Source organism: Papaver somniferum, chromosome 3 (assembly GCF_003573695.1).
Source record: "Papaver somniferum cultivar HN1 chromosome 3, ASM357369v1, whole genome shotgun sequence".
NCBI lineage: Eukaryota > Viridiplantae > Streptophyta > Magnoliopsida > Ranunculales > Papaveraceae > Papaver > Papaver somniferum.
The window spans coordinates 113,068,653-113,089,765 of record NC_039360.1 but is presented as its reverse complement, the minus strand read 5'-3'; the positions used below and the strand labels follow the sequence as shown (position 1 = coordinate 113,089,765).

The 21,113-nt window shown below is 36.8% G+C and overlaps 1 protein-coding gene across 1 annotated transcript; it reads left to right on the top strand.

The window, feature by feature from the left end:
* The first annotated feature begins 3,836 nt into the window (after positions 1–3,836).
* Positions 3,837–6,910, top strand: LOC113357088 (methyltransferase-like protein 2). The gene is made up of 10 exons (XM_026600356.1): positions 3,837–4,240; positions 4,368–4,614; positions 4,820–4,950; positions 5,111–5,144; positions 5,380–5,455; positions 5,618–5,795; positions 5,887–5,976; positions 6,074–6,173; positions 6,389–6,504; positions 6,610–6,910. Exons 1-10 carry the CDS (start codon positions 3,962–3,964, stop codon positions 6,685–6,687), a joined length of 1,329 nt encoding a protein of 442 aa, XP_026456141.1. The 5' UTR covers positions 3,837–3,961; the 3' UTR covers positions 6,688–6,910.
* The last annotated feature ends 14,203 nt before the right edge of the window (positions 6,911–21,113 follow it).

Sequence of the window (21,113 nt, the reverse complement as noted above, 5' to 3'; positions counted from 1 at the left end):
CTAAGATAACTTTAGAATCAACCAAACAAATTAGGTCTTTAAAATACAATAGAAGACTATACACATAGGTTCGGTTACAGAACCGTGTACAATGATTGTTCGGTTTGGCAAGTTAGCCAAAGAACTACAAGCTATTTGATGTCCATTTAAACACCAAAGAAATTAATCAAAGTTCACACACATAAGTGTTTAAGTGATCAATGAATTCTTAAAAGTGTTTAAGAGAGCTATAATAATGCTAAACATATTAAAATAATAAGTTTTTAAGCATCTGATAAACATTATCGGGACAGTTGGTACAACGGTTTGCCATCGTAGGGCTTGTTCACAAGTCAGGGTGCTACGGTTCGTGAACCGGGTTTGCCAACCCTACTATATTACGGAACCCAGTTGACCACGGTTCGTGAACCGGGCTCCCCAACTGCTAGCCAATTTATCCAAGTTGTAAAATTGGTTCGCCAACCGGGTTCGTGAATTGTTCCCAACTGAACTTGTAGTTTGCGAACTGGTTCGCCAACCTTCTTGTATTTATGTATCTTAGATATCTATGATTTGCAAACTGAGTTTGCTAATCTTCCCTGAGTAGAAATTTCAGTAAGTTCATATATCTCTCTTATGATGTTTGAAACATTCCCAAGTGATATAATCATTTGCATGGACAATTTTCAATTGATCCACAAATTAATTCATAGAACTAATATTGTTAAGGACCTTAAAACATCTAATCGCTAAATCATATCTCGAGATTTATCACAAGGAAAGCTCGACTCGAAACATCTTCTTTGTGAATCTACTATAAGTCATACGACATAGTCTCAATAGATAGAATGATGGTATAGTGAGTAACATATAATGGTCCAGTCTTCACATACCTGATACAGAAGTTCTGCAAATGTCTTTGTCGATCTTCAATATTCAAGGGTGACGTCAGATACTCGACTACAATTCTATCGTCTCTAAAACTTGACTTGGTATACTAGAAATCAAGATATAGTTTTGATCGCCTAACATTGACAACAAGCTTGAGATAGCAAACTTTGTGGGTTCAACCGAGCAATGCTCTAACAGGATTCATTTTCGCCGAACATCTAGAGAGGATAACTATGGTTAACCCACAGTTTGATAATGTCATATCTAGTAAATCCAACGGTCTTGGAAGTGCTATTTCAAAGATGATCCTGCACCGCGGGAGCAAAAAATTTCCGTGATGACAGTAATCTGAGTTCGAAACTCGTTAATACTGAATTCATTATCGATCATTTATAAATTAATAAAAACGCTCAGAAATTCTACAGGTCACTTCGAATATATAAATTAATAATTCTCTAATATACATAAAATTAGTTTTATATTTATGTTAATTTGGTAAAGAAAGATTCAATTGTGATCTGGTTTTTCTTGAAATTGATGTCACATTGAATATCATCTTGGATTTTTCTTAGCATTAGAAGAGTATTTGGTGTTATCGTTTAATGATATAATAAAAAAACTCACAACTACGATAGCTTTTGACGTGAAAGTGTCTCCATAACTACAATTTCGTCTTCGACTTCTATATTATCACTTTCCTCGCTTCCGCATGATACTCTCAATTATTTCCTTGTCAGCCAAAATATGAAGTAGTGCTCTCTTGAGGGTAGTTCAAAATGTATTCAACGTCCATTCCATTACGATAATTCAATACTTTGGTTAAATTTTGCAGTTCTCTGGCGCGTTAATTATCTCAGTTGAATACTTTGACGCGGTATCATCTATTGAACGTATATCCATTTTCCAAACTGAAACATCAAGGTTCATCGTGTCTAAAACATTAACCTTCTCGGGATTTGGTTCTCCTACTTCATAACCTTCCAAAAGACTACGATGGAAACGATGACCTCAATGCATCTTGAAAGCTCCTATTATCTCTGTATCAAAAAGGTTGAATTTTTGATGTAGTGTTTGGTGGCTCGAATTATACAATGTTTTGATAGATTAGTATATATATTGAAACTTATTATTTTATCCATAATTTAATATCGCGATAAATTGATAAATTTTACCGGTCCCAACCTTATTATATTAAAGGGGTTATACTATATTAGGTAAAGAGGGAGGATCCCTTCACACTTTTATTCTCATATTATCTGACACTTTAAGCGTCTTATTCGTGAATAAAAACCAAGTGGTATCGGATTTGAAGCTAATATTTTGGAGATATAATCTTCTTACGAAGCTCTACATACCTACCAAAAATGAGTGCATTCTGAGATGTATAACACTACCATCTACTATTTTCAAGATGGGCCCCTGAAAATCAACAAGTTTTTGACCATTAAAATTAAAATTGGTAGATGATGAGGTTTGTTATTTCGGAATACACTCATTTTTGGTAGGGACGTAGAGCTTCATAAAAGGAATATTCCCAAAATATTAGTTTCAAATCCGATACCGTTTGATTTTTGTTAAAAAAAAAACGTATAGTGTGCGAGAGATAATGTGAGAATAAACATAACGGAGGATTGAGGATTGTATTCAAGCATACTACTCTGCTTCTTAATAATCAATCTAATCCATTTTCGTATTAAAAAATACTCCCTTCGTACCTATTATGAAGGCGGAGTATTGAATTTTCTTAGTCCCACAATATAGGCGAAGTTCTAGTTCCAAGATATTTTTTGATATATATACCCTCATTTATGTTGTATGGAAAATTGTATTGAAAATAAGATAAACCGTAATCACAGGAAAAGGTATGAAAATTCATGAAAACCATAAAATTTCTTAATCTGAGAGATTTCATCTTCTCCGTCAATATATATATATATATATATATATATATATTACCTAGCGTCATTAGGGGCGACCTGGAAAGAATTAGTGGCGACTAATAAGACAAAATAGGGTCACCCAAAACTAAAATAAAGCCATCCTTTATCTCATTTTTTTTGAAATGTCCAAAATGCCCTCCATAATCGGTAGACAATACTACAATCGGTAGTTTATATTGATGTATGTTGGTTTGTGATGCGAAAATTATAATCGATAGTTAAAATGGTAATTTCGTGATGTTAATTTTCTACCGATTATGGTAGTAGCCCCAAGTTCAAATTTTTCAAAAATCAATGGAATTTTGAATTGCTCTATTTGCACAATCGGTAGTTTCGTGATGTTTATTATCTACCGATTGTACAATCGGTAGTCTGGTGATGTTCATTTATCTACCGATTGTGGTAGTTGCCCCAAATTCGAAATTTTCAAAAACCAATGGAATTTTGAATTTCTCTATTTGCACACGGTAGTCTTGTGATGTTCATTATCTACCGATTGTACAATCGGTAGTCTCGTGATGTTCATTTATCTACCGATTGTGGTAGTTGCCCCAAATTCAAAATTCTCAAAAACCAATGGAATTTTTAATTTCACTATTTGCACAATCGGTAGTTTCGTGATGTTATTTATCTGACGATTGTACAATCGGTAGTCTCGTGATGTTCATTTATCTACCGATTGTGGTAGTTGCCCCAAATTCAAAATTCTCAAAAACTAATGAAATTTTTAATTTCACTATTTGCACAATCGGTAGTTTCGTGATGTTATTTATCTGACGATTGTGGTAGTAGCCCCGAGTTCAATTTTTTCAAAACCAATGGAATTTTGAATTTTCTCAAAGAAGAGAAGAGCATAGTCACAATCGGTAGATAAAAAACAAAACAAACTAAACTACCGATTATGAGGGGACATATAAGTATTTTTAAACCTATTTTGTCTTATTGTGTCACCCCTAATTTTTTTCAAGGTCGCCCTAATGACGCCATGATATATTAGGGACGGAGGGAGCAAGAAAAAAAGAGTCGCGGCTCTTGACCCTTACTTTCATTCTGAACTGAGTTTTAGTTAATTCTTGTACCCAAACACACCCTGATAATTTTGTATCCAGCAACGCTTTTATGAAGAGTTTTCTTCCAAACGGAAGACAAAAATGGCGGAATTAGTAAAGAGCAAAGAGATGATAAATTTTTTGGAATCGGGAATTTACCGATTTATCTCAAATTTTACTTTTATGGATCCTGTTCGAGTTCTTAATGCTTCTGATTATACTCAGTTTAGGGTTTCTCATTCTGTTTACTACAACCGATTCTTCGAATGTGAAGACAAAGAAAAAACTAGGGTTTCAACGAGTTCTAAGAAACGAAAACGGAAAGAAAGAAAACCTTATACTCTTAATGAAAGAGAGCGTTCTGCAGATCAACGTCACCAGGTATGAATTTCAATCTTTGTATACTATTTATTTTCTGATAGTTTGGCGAGGAGGAGGTTGAGGGTTTGAATTCCACTTGCATTAGGGTGAGAGATTATTGTTATAAATAATGAATTTGTATTATCAGGAAGCAAAGCCACTGTTATTGAAGGCACATGAAGTTTTGTTAGGAGCTAAAGATCTTTTACATTGTATTAGTAACTTAAAAAGTGATGGTGGAGATGATGATAGTTGTTGTTCGAATGGGATTAGAGAGTCATGTATTGAAGATGGGAAAAAACAATCCTTTGTGGAGCTTGGAAGTGTTTGGCAAGCTCCTTTATATGAAATTTCTATAAATCATCGGGAAGAAAATATGACCACAGCGGATTCAGGTCAGTTTCTTTACTAGATTATTTTTTATGGCAAATGAATTTGAAGATTGAATTGAATGTAATGTTGGCACATTGTGATATTATTGACTTGCATTTAGTCTATGTACTGTACTAGTTGAACTTATGGTTGTCTGAAAGAGTGAAACATGTGGTAGTAAAAACAATAGCTATGCAATGATTTTTGTACCTTGTGTTGGATATTCAGGTTCATCCCTTGGCGTGTCAAGATTAGTGCCAGCATTTAATAACCTAGTCATGAATGAGAGTTGTGATGATGTGGAGGCAAAAATCTTGAATAACCGTTATGTTTTGCCTGGAAATAGCTGCTTCTTTATGGTACATCTTTGACTTTTGATTTCATTTGTTATATTCTCAGTGAATCTTATTTTGTATGCACTTAACACTTGATTGGTTTTCTCTTCTAGTATTTTTGATAGTTTGTGGTTTCACAGGCTCTTACATTGTTTTATATCTCAATGTTTTTACCATGTGGAAGTCAGACTTGAAGCAGATTCATGACCTGATTCCTGGTAATTGCTAACACTGAAGTCTGCTGTGTACTGTATGTAAATTGTGGTAACTCATTCTTGGAACTCCTGTGATGTGTAGAATACTAGAATATGACAATATTGTGTTCCTGAAATTAAGAACTGGTCAAGGATTTTTTGTAAAGGATTCTATGTCTTCACAGCCTTACGAGTACCCTTTACAAGTACTACTTCACTATTAATGAGGTCAAATGCTCTATTATTCCTTGATCTGCAGCTGATACTGATAGCGGATTCAATCTTATTGTAATTGATCCACCATGGGAGAATGGGAGTGCAAGACAGAAATCATTGTAAGTACATTGGTCAATTATCTTTGTCAACACTGGGAACATTTTGCTCAAATATACTGGTTTTTGATACCCACCGGAGTTCAACATGTCAATTTAACTTCCTTGTGGACTTTTTGTTTCCTCCCTGATACTTATCTTTCACGAGGGTTCTCTCCATCACAGGTACCCAACATTGCCTAATCGATACTTCTTGTCCCTTCCGATTAAACAACTTACTCACACAAAAGGAGCTCTTGTGGCCTTATGGGTTACGAATAGGGAGAAATTGCGAACTTTTGTGGAGAAAGAACTATTCCCACTGTGGGGTGTCAGTTACTCAGCTATCTTTTACTGGTTGAAGGTGATTTCACACTCTTCTATTTGAAGGGATAATCTTGGGAGCTATAACTTATCATTCTCCCCCTTCTTACTATTTTATTTTAATAGTACAGGTGAAAGCAGATGGGTCGCTGATCAATGAGCTAGACCTCTTCCATCATCGTCCTTATGAGTGCCTTCTTTTAGGTTATTGTCATGGGGAGGTGAGTCATTTCCAGCAACCACGTAACCTTTGATCAGTGGCGAGTCTTGATGATTCTTCACCTAATATTTTATATGGTTCTGTAAAATTCTTTGCAGAAAATGAATACTGAGCTTACTTCTACATATAAGCATCTGGAAGAAAATCAAGTTATCATCAGTGTCCCCGGGGAGTACTCAAGGAAACCCCCAGTTGGAAGTATCCAATCACTAACTTGTTACTAAATTACTTCTTCTGAAAATTTTAATTTGTGATGAATATCTAGTCTGCAATCTTCTTAGAGTGCAACTAGTAAAATATGATAATGTTGTCTTTTTCTCATCTCACTTTTCTATCTTTTATACGGGTAAGATGTCATCAGTCAACACACAATCTTGATCCCAGGAAGCTCTTTTTCTTGACATTGTTGTTAGAGTTGCTAATGGATTATCTGCCAGGAACCGGGCCAGCACGATGTATTGAACTCTTTGCTAGAGAAATGTTTGCTGGATGGACTTCTTGGGGAAATGAACCTCTCCACTTTCAGGAGGTGAGTTATTTTGTGAACAGGAGTACGAATGATGGGTAGGGTAATCAAATCCTCTACTGAGAAAACTCGTTTTCTTTTCGGGATGTACCTTCTTAAAAATAAAAGGGGGATCTTACATCGGAATTATTGAAGGAAAGATTCAGTTCGAACTGGAGACATAAATGTCTTTCATCGTGGAGTTAAACGAACTCGCGGATCAACAATAGATCACTTAGAAGCACCATGAGCTAGGTGTCACCCTGAGCACATAAATCGAGAAAATGGTTCTTCTCGGGTAAAAGGATGATTAGATGTCGTGTTTTCCAACTAAGGGACGACAAAATACTAGTTTTGAACCATGTTAATGTTTTAAGTGTGTTCGAAAATCAGAATATCATTTATGGTCGTGAAAATTCCATTTGCTCAATTTTACGTCTTGTCAATGTTTGTACTTTTCAGCATACCATGTACTAACTACTAAGTGATGTTGGTAAATGAATCATCGATAAAATGAAATTGTACAAAGCTCCTGTACTTTTCAGCATACCATGTACTAACTACTAAGTGATGTTGGTAAATGAATCATCGATAAAATGAAATTGTACAAAGCTGTTGGCTATATAGACATGATCGATAAAATGAAATTGTACAAAGCTGTTGGCTACATAGACATAATAAATCCTATTGTTGGACTGCAGCCTAATAGTTTTTGGGTTTGTATTGGATTATAATGTCCAAAATGTGGGTATGGTCAGAGAAGCCCTCAACAATTCTGGGCTATTACCTTATTGCCCTCCCATCAACTAATCTTTTTTTTTAAAGGGAAGTTATATTAAAAAGAAAAGTATTTACAAATAATTACAAGGTAAAGCCAAGGGAAAGTTCAGCAATATCACAAATGCAGAACTTTCTCCCAGTGAAACATGATCTGATTAACAGTAACATCTTTGAAAACATCCCTCTCAAAAAACCACAGCACAATAGTCTGCTAAATGAGCATAATAACCTCATCTGCATCCCTAACTCTTCCACCAAATGCTCTATTGTTTCTTTCTTTCCACAAGTGCCAGTGCACTGCTTATATCACCTTCCACCAAACCTCTTTGCACCTTACTTGCAAGTTATTCATCCTCCATGATTCAAAGTTCTTCTTAACTGTGTCAGGAAAAACCCAAGAGACCTTAAAAGCCTTGATGAAATAAGACCATACTTTAAATGCAAAAGAACACCTGAGCATAAGATGATTTGTAGTTTCCTCCTCCCCCTTGCACAAAGAACATCTAACATCTTCAAAGTTCATTCCTCTGTGATTGAGCATTGAATAAGTTGGCAAAGAATCATGAAATATTGCCCAAATTAAGAAACTCACCTTGGGAGGAATACCATTCTTCCACAAAAACTTATTGAAGTCACAAACATCATCGTCATGTACTAACAAATCACACCACTTCTTAACTGTAAATCCTCCCATAATCTCCACAACATCCTCTTCCCCATTCAACCCATGAACAAGTCCTAGTTCATTACATAACAAGTCCCATTCCAACTGTTCAAAATGATATAACCTCCTCCTAACCTGACACTGCAATCTCCCATCTTCAATCATGTCAGCTATAAATGCATTCTTCCTACTGCAAACTTTATAAATTGCAGGATATTTAGATCTCAAAGTACCAGTAGTTGTCCAATTTGTTAGAGCACTGCTCGGTCAAACTCGCATGCATTGCTATCTCAAGCATGTTTGTCAATGTTAGTGATCAAAACTATAAGTCTTGACTTCTAATCTCTTATAGCTAAGTCTCAGACTAGGATAGTAAGTGTAGCTGAGCTCAAGGACTTCATGGCGATTCATCATACAAGTAGAAGATCTACTCAAGGAACCGGTGGAACTTCTCGACAAAAAGGTATGTGGAGACTTGAACTTATCTGTCACTCAAAAGTCTTTCTATTCTATCTCCTAATCTTTGAGACAAAAGTCATATGATATATATATATATATATACTAGATCATACACATTTAGTATTTCGATCCGAGTATACCTCGCCTATCTATATCTCGAAATATGTGTTGGTAAGCTTTTCGCTTCGACCAAGTTTATCTTTACCTAGTGACGAAAGTCATGAATGTTTCAATCACCTTGAAAATTGCTTTGACGAGAAATAGTGTAACAACTATATAACGTCCTCTAAGAATGTTTCAATGATTGGAATGAGAGTTTAGATTACATAACCAATGGATTCCTTGAACCGAAGTTTTCGAACTTTGTTGATCAAGAGAACCGGAAGTATGGCAAGTGCCAAGTCCGCGAACTGCCGAAGTTCTCAAACCTGAGAATTTTTGCTGGAGTTGACAAACTACTTGCGTGAGCCAAGTCCGCGAACCGGCGTAGTTCTCGAACCCGAGAATTTTTGTTGGAGTTTGTAAACTCTATCCGGTGTCTTAAGTCCGCGAACCTAGTCTGCGAACTTGAGAAGGTTATATATCTAAAGATGATTTCTGAACTTAATCTTAAAAGACTAAGGAATGCATTTGCACACTGTGGCTATTAAAGTTCATGAACCGATTCGAGTGAATCAAATCATGTTTGCTTCAATTGTGTCTTATGTAGTTATGTAAGATTTCCTTGCAATTGAACAACTCTCTTAACTAGTTCATTTGAGTCAATTGAACTAGTTATGGTGAAGAAGAACATGGTTGGTATGAAACGCTCAGATGGTCAACCTCTTTGGGTAGACTATTGTTGAACCAACAATGTACATGTTTGGGTGTGGTTAACAAACCTAGAAGCGCACAGTCATTTGTGTATGACAAGCTAAGTTTTCGATTGATCGCAGTCGTATGCATCAAAAATAAATTACTTTCTCACAACTCAAAAAAAATAATATAGCAAGGGTAAGAAAGGATCGTTCCCACAGAGAGGACTAGGTTGTCAATATATTATGGTTTCCTATATAAAACAATGGGGGTTTTCTGATTTTTATATAAACTAAAAGTAAAATAAAAGCAAACAAAACAATAAAGCACGCAAATCAAGGATGAAAAAATATTGGATAAAGGTTTCATCTTCATTAGCAAACAAGTTTTGAATGTATGGTTAGAATTCGTATTTAATCTCGTTATCATCAAAAGCCAAAGAATACCTTATTGCAAGAATACTCCGTAAATTTCCTAAGTCATCAACACACACATTAGAGCTGCGTATGTGAATTCTACCTAAAGAATAACCTAACGCCTTGCGCTAATTAAGTTCAATTCCTAGGAGCATTAAGTTTAAGAAATAGGCTAATCAATGCAATTGTCATACATTTCGCATGACAATTCGGACAAAGGTCAATTTCTACATATGATTACAAGAGTGTATCGCTACAAACCGTAATCATATCATGCTATTCGTATTCAAGGTTATCGCTCGATGATGAACCCTAAATTAGCTATAGATATGGATGTGAGTTCAATCAATTCTAGACTCAACCAAACAAACATTCAATCATATTGCAATACATCAATCATGCAATTATTATATGCAATAGAAATCAAACGATAATATTGAGAGAAAACTAATTCATAAAAATCATAACTTGGTTGCAAAATCGAACTACATCTTCAACCAATAAAAATAAATCAACTACTTGGGTTTTTGGAAATCATCACAAAGAGTTTAGAAGAATCTATCATGTGAAACCTTAGAAAGCAAGTAGAAGTCTCCCTCATGGAGATATATAGGTTTAGAGAAAGACTTTTCTATTTATATGTTTCTTCAATTCCCAAAAGGATACTCTTTCCAAAAGTAGGTCAAGTCTTCTCAAAACCCATCTCCACGTGGTCCACCGATCCCATGAGTTAAAACATCTCCTCTGGAAATTCTGGGTGCAAAACTGGGTCGTCGGATTGCTGACGTCATCGCCGGTTTCCGGTCACTGTTGCCAGAATCCGGTCACCGGGAAACTATCTCCGACCACCTGAACCTGTATCCGACTATCGTAACTCCCAACAACTCACTATCCTTCTCTCCAGTTCATACACTCACAATTCAGAGCCATACATCACAAATGAACCATCTAAACCAACTCTTGGATTCTTGCGGAAACGTGCCCAAAAGCATAACTCCAAACTCATATACCCGGCCGCCAAATCTTCCATCCGACTCATACCCCCTTCATGATTTAGTGAAACATTATGATCCATGCTTCAATCTCCAAAATTCGGCAACCGGAACTAGTAGCACTGGCTCTCCATTCACGCCCACTTTTCGCACTGTTTCTGCAGTTCCGTTCAAGCATTGTCACTTCCTGCAACTCTTGCAATACTGCATTATAACCTAACTTCTACACAGCTTCAAACCATAGCCACAACTCCAACACACCATCATAACTGCAACTTCGCCTGAATTGCATCAAAACCCACTGGCAACACAACCACCAGACTTAAGCAAATAGGATTTGAACCTATACAGGACCACCACCCTGCTACACGAACCATTTGCAGACATTCTTCAGCAGCAACAATATCCACTGCAATCTCCCTCTAGAAGCAATAGCATTTTCTCTCGCAACCATTATGGAGCCACAACAGGCCATAACACTTCCTAGCCTAGCCTGCAATCATCATCACTTGCACTCAGCTCCATGAATCCTTCCTTGACTGCAACAAAGCCTCACATCCCAATCAGTTCAGTATAAACCCATTCTTGTTTACTGCCAAACTCAAACAACACTTCACTGCGCAGCAATTCTAGCTCCATTTGACATTCTCTGCATCACTAATTACTGCACATACATTTATTACTCCTATTCCTGCCATTCGGACCTGCAATTCCATCTTGAGCCGTTCCTGCGTCAGTTCAAATCCGCCACGGAAAGTGATTCACAACTCCTTGTACATCTCAATTACATCCAACCCATTCAAAGATTCAAACCAAATTCTTTTGTTTTACAGATACCTCCTCATCTCATCTGTGTACCTTCAATTACCAGCCACCTTCAACAATAGTACCAATTAACACCTGCAGTTCAGACCAACATCCACCAGTTTCTTAACTTCAGCTGCGATTCAGACAGCATAGATACCAGCTCATCTTGCCAATTCAGACTTGTAGTCTTCCATGGCCTCACTGTTTGAGACCATTACCACCATTACTCCATCTCAGATCACAACTCACTACTCTTCCTTGCTGCTCAATAACAGCTTCAGATCCCATGGAAGCACACAAACACTGAACTGCAATCTCAATCCATTTCAGTTGACCTTCACAGTTCAATCCATCCAACCTCAGTTACCACACCTTCTTCCTAATTTCAAACCCTTAATCCTAATACTGTAAAACACCAAGTCTTTATCAATTACAACTTTTTCATCTGCAAATCTCAGTTGCAGCTCAACATCTTCTTCTCAGATTCTCGACTTACTCGAACAGCAATCCCAACGTCTTCATCCATAGCAAAATCACCATTTTTGTCTAATTAACCACAGACATACTACCAGATTAAAAACCCTTCTTCTTGCTTTTGGTAATGAGCTCTAAATCCCTAAAACTACCCATGATAATCACCAGCAAATTCCTTATTCTCGAATCATCACCATTAACGACATCAGCTGCTCCTTCCCATAAAACAAACACAAGCATAATTCATACTCAACCCATGTTGCTGCTGCCAGATTTAATCTTAAACCCACAATTTCATTTCTCAATTCTCCATTGTTTCTTCTTCCTCAATAACACCACAGATCCCAAGAGCGGCAACCTATCTCTGTTGATTTCTCGGCCAACAATTCACCACAACGACCATCTATTCGATTCAATTGCAGCAGGACACACAAACCCCTTTGAATCTCCTTCATTTCTTCAATCAAAAATCACCCCTATCTCTTCTTACATAGCTCCGGCAGAAATTGAGAAAGAACTGATTTCTTCTCGACCTATCTAGGTCAAAATGAATGGGACTCCTATCAACACCCAATGGTGCTTTTAGAAATTCTCACTAAAATCCAACAGTTGTCCCTTATCCTTGACTGGGCTCCAGGTATCTCTCGCCTGTAATTGTATCAACTTGGCTAGTATCTCCTTCTTTTGCTCCAGGTGACTCCAAAGTACCTAAAAGCTCAAAACAAACATAAGATACATATTTTACAAGAGAAATAGCAAAGAAAGCATAAACAATATATATAAAATTAAGGTGTTTTAGACACCTATCAAATTCCCCCACACTTAGACTTTGCTAGTCCTCGATCAAATCAAACAAAAGTAATTCTAAATCATACATACAATTCTGTCTCGTCGAGGCTATGGTTACTCTTAGCATGAATAACAGGCCTTTAAACCCCTAGGTGTCCCTAGTGGACGAGTTATAGTCTCGTGAAGGTTTACAAGAGGTGTACCTACAAAACCTTTATTCCCAAAATCCAGCTACCTGTGAGAAATTTATGGAACTAAACATTTTTATTCGATGGCATACCATAAATGATTACAAGAGGAAGTACCCACTTTCGAATCCAATTCATTCATAAATTAGTAATATAGCTTTATCAGAAAGTTGAACACAACCACAATACTCGGAATCTAATCAACCACACTCACATGAAAAGATTAAGAAGATGGATATAGAAAGTAGATGGTGGCGAACTGTTGACTAAGGTGAACAGTGTTTCCCACATCTGTCTGAAGGTCACTGCCAAAATAATCCTAAAAATCCTATTGGATTGAGCTACTGGTCCGAATACTAATATCAACACAGCTGGCATATACAAGGGAACCAGCGGTCGACGAACTTAATTCTAGATCAATTCACTGGCATATACAAGGGAACCAGTGATCGATTTTATTCAACACAATAATAAAAAAAAATTTCATTTTTTTTAAGACAACATGATTGGATCTTTTTGAATCCAAGCGCATGATTCTTGTCAGCAGATTACATGGTAATTCCCATGGATCCTACATTCCACGCTTGCTTAGGCGACAGAGACAGGGAGAACACACACATATTGCTATCCAAGTGTCAATTTTTTTTATATGTACACCATTTGGTCAAATTGGTCTGTTTTTTTTTTTTTTTTTGGAGTAACTCAATCACTCTATTTCATCCTAACAGTGATAACAATTCGATGTTCGTGCCCCACCAATTCACCTAGAGAAACAATGGATAAATATGGAAAAATAAAAATAGAACGTGATATGGTGACGACTCCGAGATATGGTGACAACTAACATGTTATTTATTCTTATATTTGGTTCGTTTTCACATGAATAGACTCTACTAATGGGTTCCTCAACTCCTACAACCATTATGTTTCCGTTAGTGTAAGGCACAAGTTTCTAGACTTAGGAGTTTATCATCTTTTTTTTTTAGTACAAGGCTAAAAACTCTATATGAGAACACTCCCCCACACTTAAACTTTACATTGTCCTCAATGTAAAATTTAGTCAATCAAAGTAAAGTTCAAGATGGGAAATTCATAACATGATATATATACAATAAGAAAATAAAATGCATAATAAAAACTGATACTCCAACTCATAGCTATTTCTGAACAATAGATAAACACTAAACAAGCTATTTAGTTGGCATCTAATCCCAACTCAGCCAATATATATACCTCATCGTCAAGAAAAAATTTCATCTACTTAGAAAGGCTAGTGTTTATTCTAAATTGTTCAAAAATCTCTAAAAATTGGAGTTTTGATATGCAAATATCCAAAATAAGAAAATAATGATAAAAGACTTGAAAATAAAAAGATAGAGATAGATACACAAATCCAGTGGGTTGCCTCCCATTTAGCGCTTGGTTTAAAGTCGTCATCCCGACTTGCAAGATGGATTCTCCATACACCAATAATCTGAAATGTTGGGGATCCACCCATAGCACCTGTTTTGCAAACACTAGCTTCACACAAATATTAGTAATATAAAGCATAAGTGAAGCTATCAACCAATAAAAGTTTCCCCCACACTTATTCTTATCCACACTTGGAAGTGTATAAAGAATATAGAAGTCGGGTACTTCCACGGTTTCTTGTTCTAAAACCTGCATAGTTTGAGAATCAAGTATCTCCAATGGCGGAAATCGAGAAACAAAGTCATTCAACAATATTCTCGAAGCACATACATTCAAACCAATAAGAGGTAAAGGAGAAGAATCAATATGCAAAGAGTTAGAAAAACCTCGCACAATCTCTTGTAGCACGGAATCCTCTTCATCCTTGAAAAATTCAAGTGAATTATTCACCTCTTGTATATCATGGTCCTATATAAAACTTTGCAACCATTCTTCATCAGTTTCTGCCTTAACCAAAATCTCGGCATCAACATCTTCATTACAATTTTTTGCAAGCTAAATTGGGTCTTCCACAATATTGGTTATAATGGTTTCATTCTCAACATACTCCTCTTTGTTGTAAGGTACATACTCCACTGCGGATTCAAGTCTCACCGTAAGGAACTTTTTTAGAACACTCGTTGCATCATCCTCAAGCTCTACCTTTTGAATAGGTTTTTGATCGTTATAAAGATCAATGCTCAATTAAGCTACACTAGTGTCATCATATTCCTTTTCATCTTCACCTTGATTGCAAAAAGACTCCATTGTACACTCCTCGGGGATGTCACCATAAATTGGTTCAAGCAATGTACTTTCATAGCCATCGTCACTATCATAGTTAACATATGATTGGCTACCACTTCCCAAAGATTGGTCTTTCGCAGAATTTTGCATGTACTCTTTTTATTCTTCAATGCCTTGTCTTAAAATGGAAACACCTTTTTTAAGCTCTTGGAGTGATCCATACAAATTTTGAAAATAGTGTTCCATTTGTTGGAAAAGCTCGTTCGACAAGGAAAAAGTAGAATCACTTACTTCAGTATTGTTAGGCCAATTATCTTCCCTTTGAATGGGTGAATGATCATAACTACGATCAGAAATTGGGCCAAACATACTATTAGCATATTCGATCGATGAAACTGGCTCCATGCTTGGTTGTCTGCAAACTGACTCCATGCCCACCATAAATTGTTGCATCTCATCTACCAAACTTGAAGAAATATGAATAGGAACACAACTATTCTCCCCTCCTTGTGGTTGCTCACTTACATACCTACCATAAGAATGTTGATATGTATGAGAATAACTCAAAGGGTACGTAGAGTATTGACCATAACCAAAGGATTAGTTTTGATTGTATTCCCCACAAGGGTGATAGTTGTCATACTGTTGTTGAGGTTGATAACCGTACCCATTGTTCCAATATGCTCCGTCCATAGTAATTGGTACCTGAAACAAGAGTTCTCAAAACAAGGTTAAAAACCAGAAAATAAAAACAAAAACAAAATACAAACACAAGACTAAAAACAAAAATAAGAAACCAAAAACAAATGACAACCGCTGCCTCCCCGGCAACGGCGCCAAAATTTGATCGCAGTCGTACGCGTCAAAAATAAATTACTTTCTCACAACTCAAAATAAATAATATAGCAAGGGTAAGAAAGGATCGTTCCCACAGAGAGGACTAGGTTGTCAATATGTTATGGTTTCCTATATAAAACAATGAGGTTTTTCTTATTTTTATATAAACTAAAAGTAAAATAAAAGCAAACAAAACAATAAAGCACGCAAATCAAGGATGAGAAAATATTGGATAAAGGTTTCATCTTCATTAGCAAACAAGTTTTGAATGTATGATTAGAATTCGTATTTAATCTCGTTATCATCAAAAGTCAAAGAATACCTTATTGCAAGAATACTCCGTAAATTTCCTAAGTCATCAACACACACATTAGATCTGCGTATGTGAATTCTACCTAAAGAATAACCTAACGCCTTGCGCTAATTCAGTTCAATTCCTAGGAGCATTAAGTTTAAGAAATATGCTAATCAATGCAATTGTCATACATTGCGCATGACAATTCGGACAAAGGTCAATTTCTACATTTGATTACAAGAGTGTATCACTACAAACCGTAATCATATCATGCTACTCGTATTCAAGGTTATCGCTCGATGATGAACCCTAAATTAGCTATAGATATGGATGTGAGTTCAATCATTTCTAGACTCAACCAAACAAACATTCAATCATATTGCAATACATCAATCATGCAATTATTATATGCAGTAGAAATCAAACGATAATATTGAGAGAAAACTAATTCATAAAAATCATAACTTGGTTGCAAAATCCAACTAAATCTTCAACCAATAAAAATAAATCAACTACTTGGGTTTTTGGAAATCATCACAAAGAGTTTAGAAGAATCTATCATGTGAAACCCTAAAAAGCAAGTAGAAGTCTCCCTCATGGAGATATATAGGTTTAGAGAAAGACTTTTCTATTTACATGTTTCTTCAATTCCCAAAAGGATACTCTTTCCAAAAGTAGGTCAAGTCTTCTCAAAACCCATCTCCACGTGGTCCACCGAGACCATGAGTTAAAACATCTCCTCTGGAAATCCTGGGTGCAAAACTGGGTCGTCGGATTACTGACGTCATCGCCTGATTGCTGACGTAATCGCCGGTTTCCGGTCACCGAGAAACTATCTCCGACCACCTGAACCTGTATCCGACTATCGTAACTCCCAGCAACTCACTATCCTTCTCTGCAGTTCATACACTCACAATTCAAAGCCATACATCACAAATGAACCATCTAAACCAACTATTGGATTCTTGCGGAAACGTGCCCAAAAGCGTAACTCCAAACTCATATACTGGTAGGCCGGGGACAGTGTATAAAAAATGGAGAAAGTTAAGGCCTACAGTGATACCGCAAGTGCACGGTTTCGATGTAGTGAGTGCACAAGTACGGGTCGATCCACAGGGACTTGGGTGTGTTCATGAAGATTCCTAAGCTAAATGGCAGTGACAGTGCAGTGAGAACAATGAGAAGGCAGTAAAGAGAAAAGCAAAGCCAAGAGGCAGTGAACAGGGCAGTGAAGATGATGAAGGGAGCTAGGATCACTAATTACACCACTAACCTACACCATGTATTCAACGACTACATTCTTGTTCTTGTGATGACATGGGTTAAGATGTGGTCTGCCCTATGTCTAAGAAGTTTCTCCACTAGAGAAATCATCCCCAATAAGACATTGCTCCATAGCACTAGTTATCTGGCTAAGTATAACTAGTCTAAGGCTCAACATGGTCTGGTTTAGCATGATTGGTGGTTGTGTCCACATAGAGATATTCTAACTACAGTGGATACATGGCATCCACTGTGAGAGCAATTTGCAGACATGCCAAAGTGATTATCTCCTAAACATTTTTAACATTCAAGAATGCATATTCACATCACACAGGATAGCAAGTTAAGGCTTCCTTAAGACCCTAGCAATTGAAACTAACACGTGATAAAACTGAAATTAAAATTGGAATTAAACTGAAATTAACCCAATTAGGGGGTATCTCGGCTAACCAAGAACACCCTTCTCTCTACACATCAATTGCCTTTTATAGTTTTACAAAATATCCCCAAATTTCGAAACCCTAACTTGCAAACCCTAATTTTTGAATTGAAAATTCCACTCACCTAATCCCTGAATTGATGTCGACCCATGCCTATTCTCTCTTCTCTGCTCCTCTCCATGTCTTCAATTGCGTCTTATAGCCTCACCTAATTTATTGATTTATCACCTAGGGTTTCAGTGGTGAAAAATCAATAAGTTAGATGGCTATAGAGGTAGGGGAGGTAGCTAAGGCGTGTAGGTGGTGTTTGGTGACAGTGGAGGAAGTGGCGATGGCAGGGTGGTGTGGTTCAGCGAGGTGTAGCTGGTGGAGGTGATGGAGTTGCAGAGCAACTCTCTGCAACAGGGTATGGAGGAGAAGAGGTCGAGTGATTTTGGGTTAGGGGGCGTTTGGCTAGGGGTATAGGGTGTTCGATACTTGGGTGTTAGGCGGGTGCAGCGAGGTTTGATGATCTGCGACAAGGAGCGATGGATGGGAAGATGGTAGGTGGATCTGACGGCGATGCGGAGGCAGGCGATGAGCGACCGTCGGATGAAGAGATACAACGAAACGAACGGTACTTGATGGAGTTAGGTACTGTAGTGTAAGGCGGAGATATCAAACTTCGATGCACAGCAAGGAGCGACCGTCGGATGCTTCTGAGAACTGATCTGACGGCTGAAGACGCAAGCGGGTATGGATTTGGGTTTTAGGCTTTTGGGTATAGAATATGGGTTTGGGAAATGAGTTTGGGCTTGGAAAACCTTGAGCCCACTTCTTCTTTAAGAACAACTTTCTTCTTCAAGCCCATTTCTATCCTTTTTTTGGTCTTCCGCACATCACTCTTCGCGGCTTCCTTGCGTAATTCCTCCTGGCTTTTCACTACTTTTCTGCTCTTTTTGCTCCGCAACTCATCCAATCTTTATTTATTACCTAAAAATGCAAAATTAAGTAAGAAAAATATTTATTCTTGAAAACAATGAAAATACAGAATATGGGATAAAATGTAGAATTAATGCACAAAAGATGAGTTAAATGCCAAGAAAAATATATAGAAATATGCACTTTTTAGCACTCATCAAATACCCCCAAACCTGAATTTTACTTGTCCTCAAGTAAAACAAAACTAAGGAAATCCTAACTATACCACTGTCGCTGGTCTCTCGAATGCATTTAGCGTATGCACTAAGCCTTTTAAACCACTAAGTGTCCCTAGTGGACGAGTTGAAGTCTCGTGAAAGTTTGCTTAGAACGTACCTACAAAGTTCTAGGTCAAAATATAAGCTCAGATTCCATCAAATGTGACATGTGCAAAACAGTTTAAGCTCACAGCAAAATGGAGATGTCAATCTAGCTATCGAAGGAACAATCCTAGCACTGATAACAAAAAAAGACATGTGATAAGAGTGTAAAGTGTATCTACACATGTGTAAAGAAAGATCTGAAGTTATGACTACTAATCACCAAGAGATAGTTTCTCAGGCTAAGAACTGAGGTCGAAATCTAGCTAGCTGTCCGGACTTTACCAGAATTGTGAATGAGTTGGAGGTATTTCACAATTACTCGCGTTGTACATCAATGGCATACACCCTCCTTGCTTATTACAATGAAACAACAAAAGATGACTCTTTACATGACTCTTATTTACATTGACTATTCTTTTTTATTTTGGAACAAGAGATGATGGAATTGATAAGTACTTGATTTTTTTGTATTTTTCTGATATTTTTTTTTTTTTTTTTTTTGAAGGAGACACTTTTGATACATATACAAAAGGAAACAAAAGATTACATGACACTTTGCAAGAGGTAGCCCTTTTTGATGCACCCAGTTAAATTCGATGGTTGTCTTTCTTAATGTAACCTCCACCTTCTATCCCAACCAACCAAAGAACAAGCTAGTCAAGTTTCGTTCAGTATTCTAAAGTGATTGGCAATCGTAACTTCCTATCAAACACCTTGAAGATCGAGGCCATACATGTATTGGTAGATCGTGCGCGTGCAAATTTCTTATCACTATGTGAATTGTGCTAGAATCAGGGTGCCTAAATATCTAGACTAAGACTCCTAAAAATACATATTTGCACAAGAGTCAACATTTCAAGGTAAATGAGCTCCATTTTTATGATTTTTGATTTTTAATTTTTTTGAATTTTTCAATTTTTTTCAAAAGAAGGAGTTCGTTTTCAATTATGGCAAATTATCATGGTATCTACTCTATACCCCCAAACCTAAACTAAACATTGTCCTCAATGTTTCAAAATATGGAAAGAATTAAAATGCAACATATGGAAAGGGACATGCTGAGTAGAGTAAAAGGAGAGAGAATACCCGATTTCGGCGAAAGCAGAATTAAAACTCCGTTATTCAAGGCAAAAATCCAACATATTTCAGCCGAGATCATATTGGATTAGCAAAATATATACAAAAGGAACAAAAGGGTTTTTAAGAAATTTTATCTACTGGATTATATACAAAAAATTCACCATACACTAACAATCTAAAGAGTTGAGGATCAACCCAAAAGACAAAGTGTAAAGGTTTCAACAGCTTCACACAATAATAATATGGTAGGCATGCAAGTGAAGAGTGTGAAACAAAATGAGCTACCCCCAAACCTGGATTTTACAGAAGATATAATTTTGAAAAAAATCGCGCAGTTTCGGGGGTTCATCATGCAAAAGGTCTAGCTCGAAATGAACTTTGCTAGGGACGGGCAAACATGCAATTTCCAACTGTGGTTCCTCAAAGATATTATATTTGAATGCAAAATGGTCCAAGAGGACTTGGGAAGCACACAGTTCCAAACCTAGATTAGGCATTCTCAGAAAAATTGGTTTTACAATATTGGTACAAACCAAATCTAGGTTGGGTGGAAGGCCATCAGATTGTGACTCATGTAGGAGAATAGGTGCGTCATTATCAATCAAAAAAATCTCCTAAATCATCTACACATGTCACATCATGCTCACTCATCAATCAAATTAGCAAGTTCACACTCAGAATCATCAACATCATCAACAGATTTGTCCTCATGCATCGGCAATTCAATGGAAATATCACAATGTGACCTAGGTAGAGAATCAGACACATCACTTATATTTCATGCATAATAACATTAGTGTCTACAGAAGATTCAACTATTCCTATGTCATGCTCATCTTCACAGAATAATTGTACGAATCCCATGTCAATAT

What these genes read in the sequence shown, in the direction of transcription:
- LOC113357088 (XM_026600356.1), top strand. Translation starts at nt 3,962, where the DNA reads ATGGCGGAATTAGTAAAGAGCAAAGAGATGATAAATTTTTTGGAATCG. An exon ending in CTGCAGATCAACGTCACCAG is followed by an intron (nt 4,241 to 4,367) that starts GTATGAATTTCA and finishes TTGTATTATCAG; the next exon opens with GAAGCAAAGCCACTGTTATT. An exon ending in AGTGCAAGACAGAAATCATT is followed by an intron (nt 5,456 to 5,617) that starts GTAAGTACATTG and finishes TCTCCATCACAG; the next exon opens with GTACCCAACATTGCCTAATC.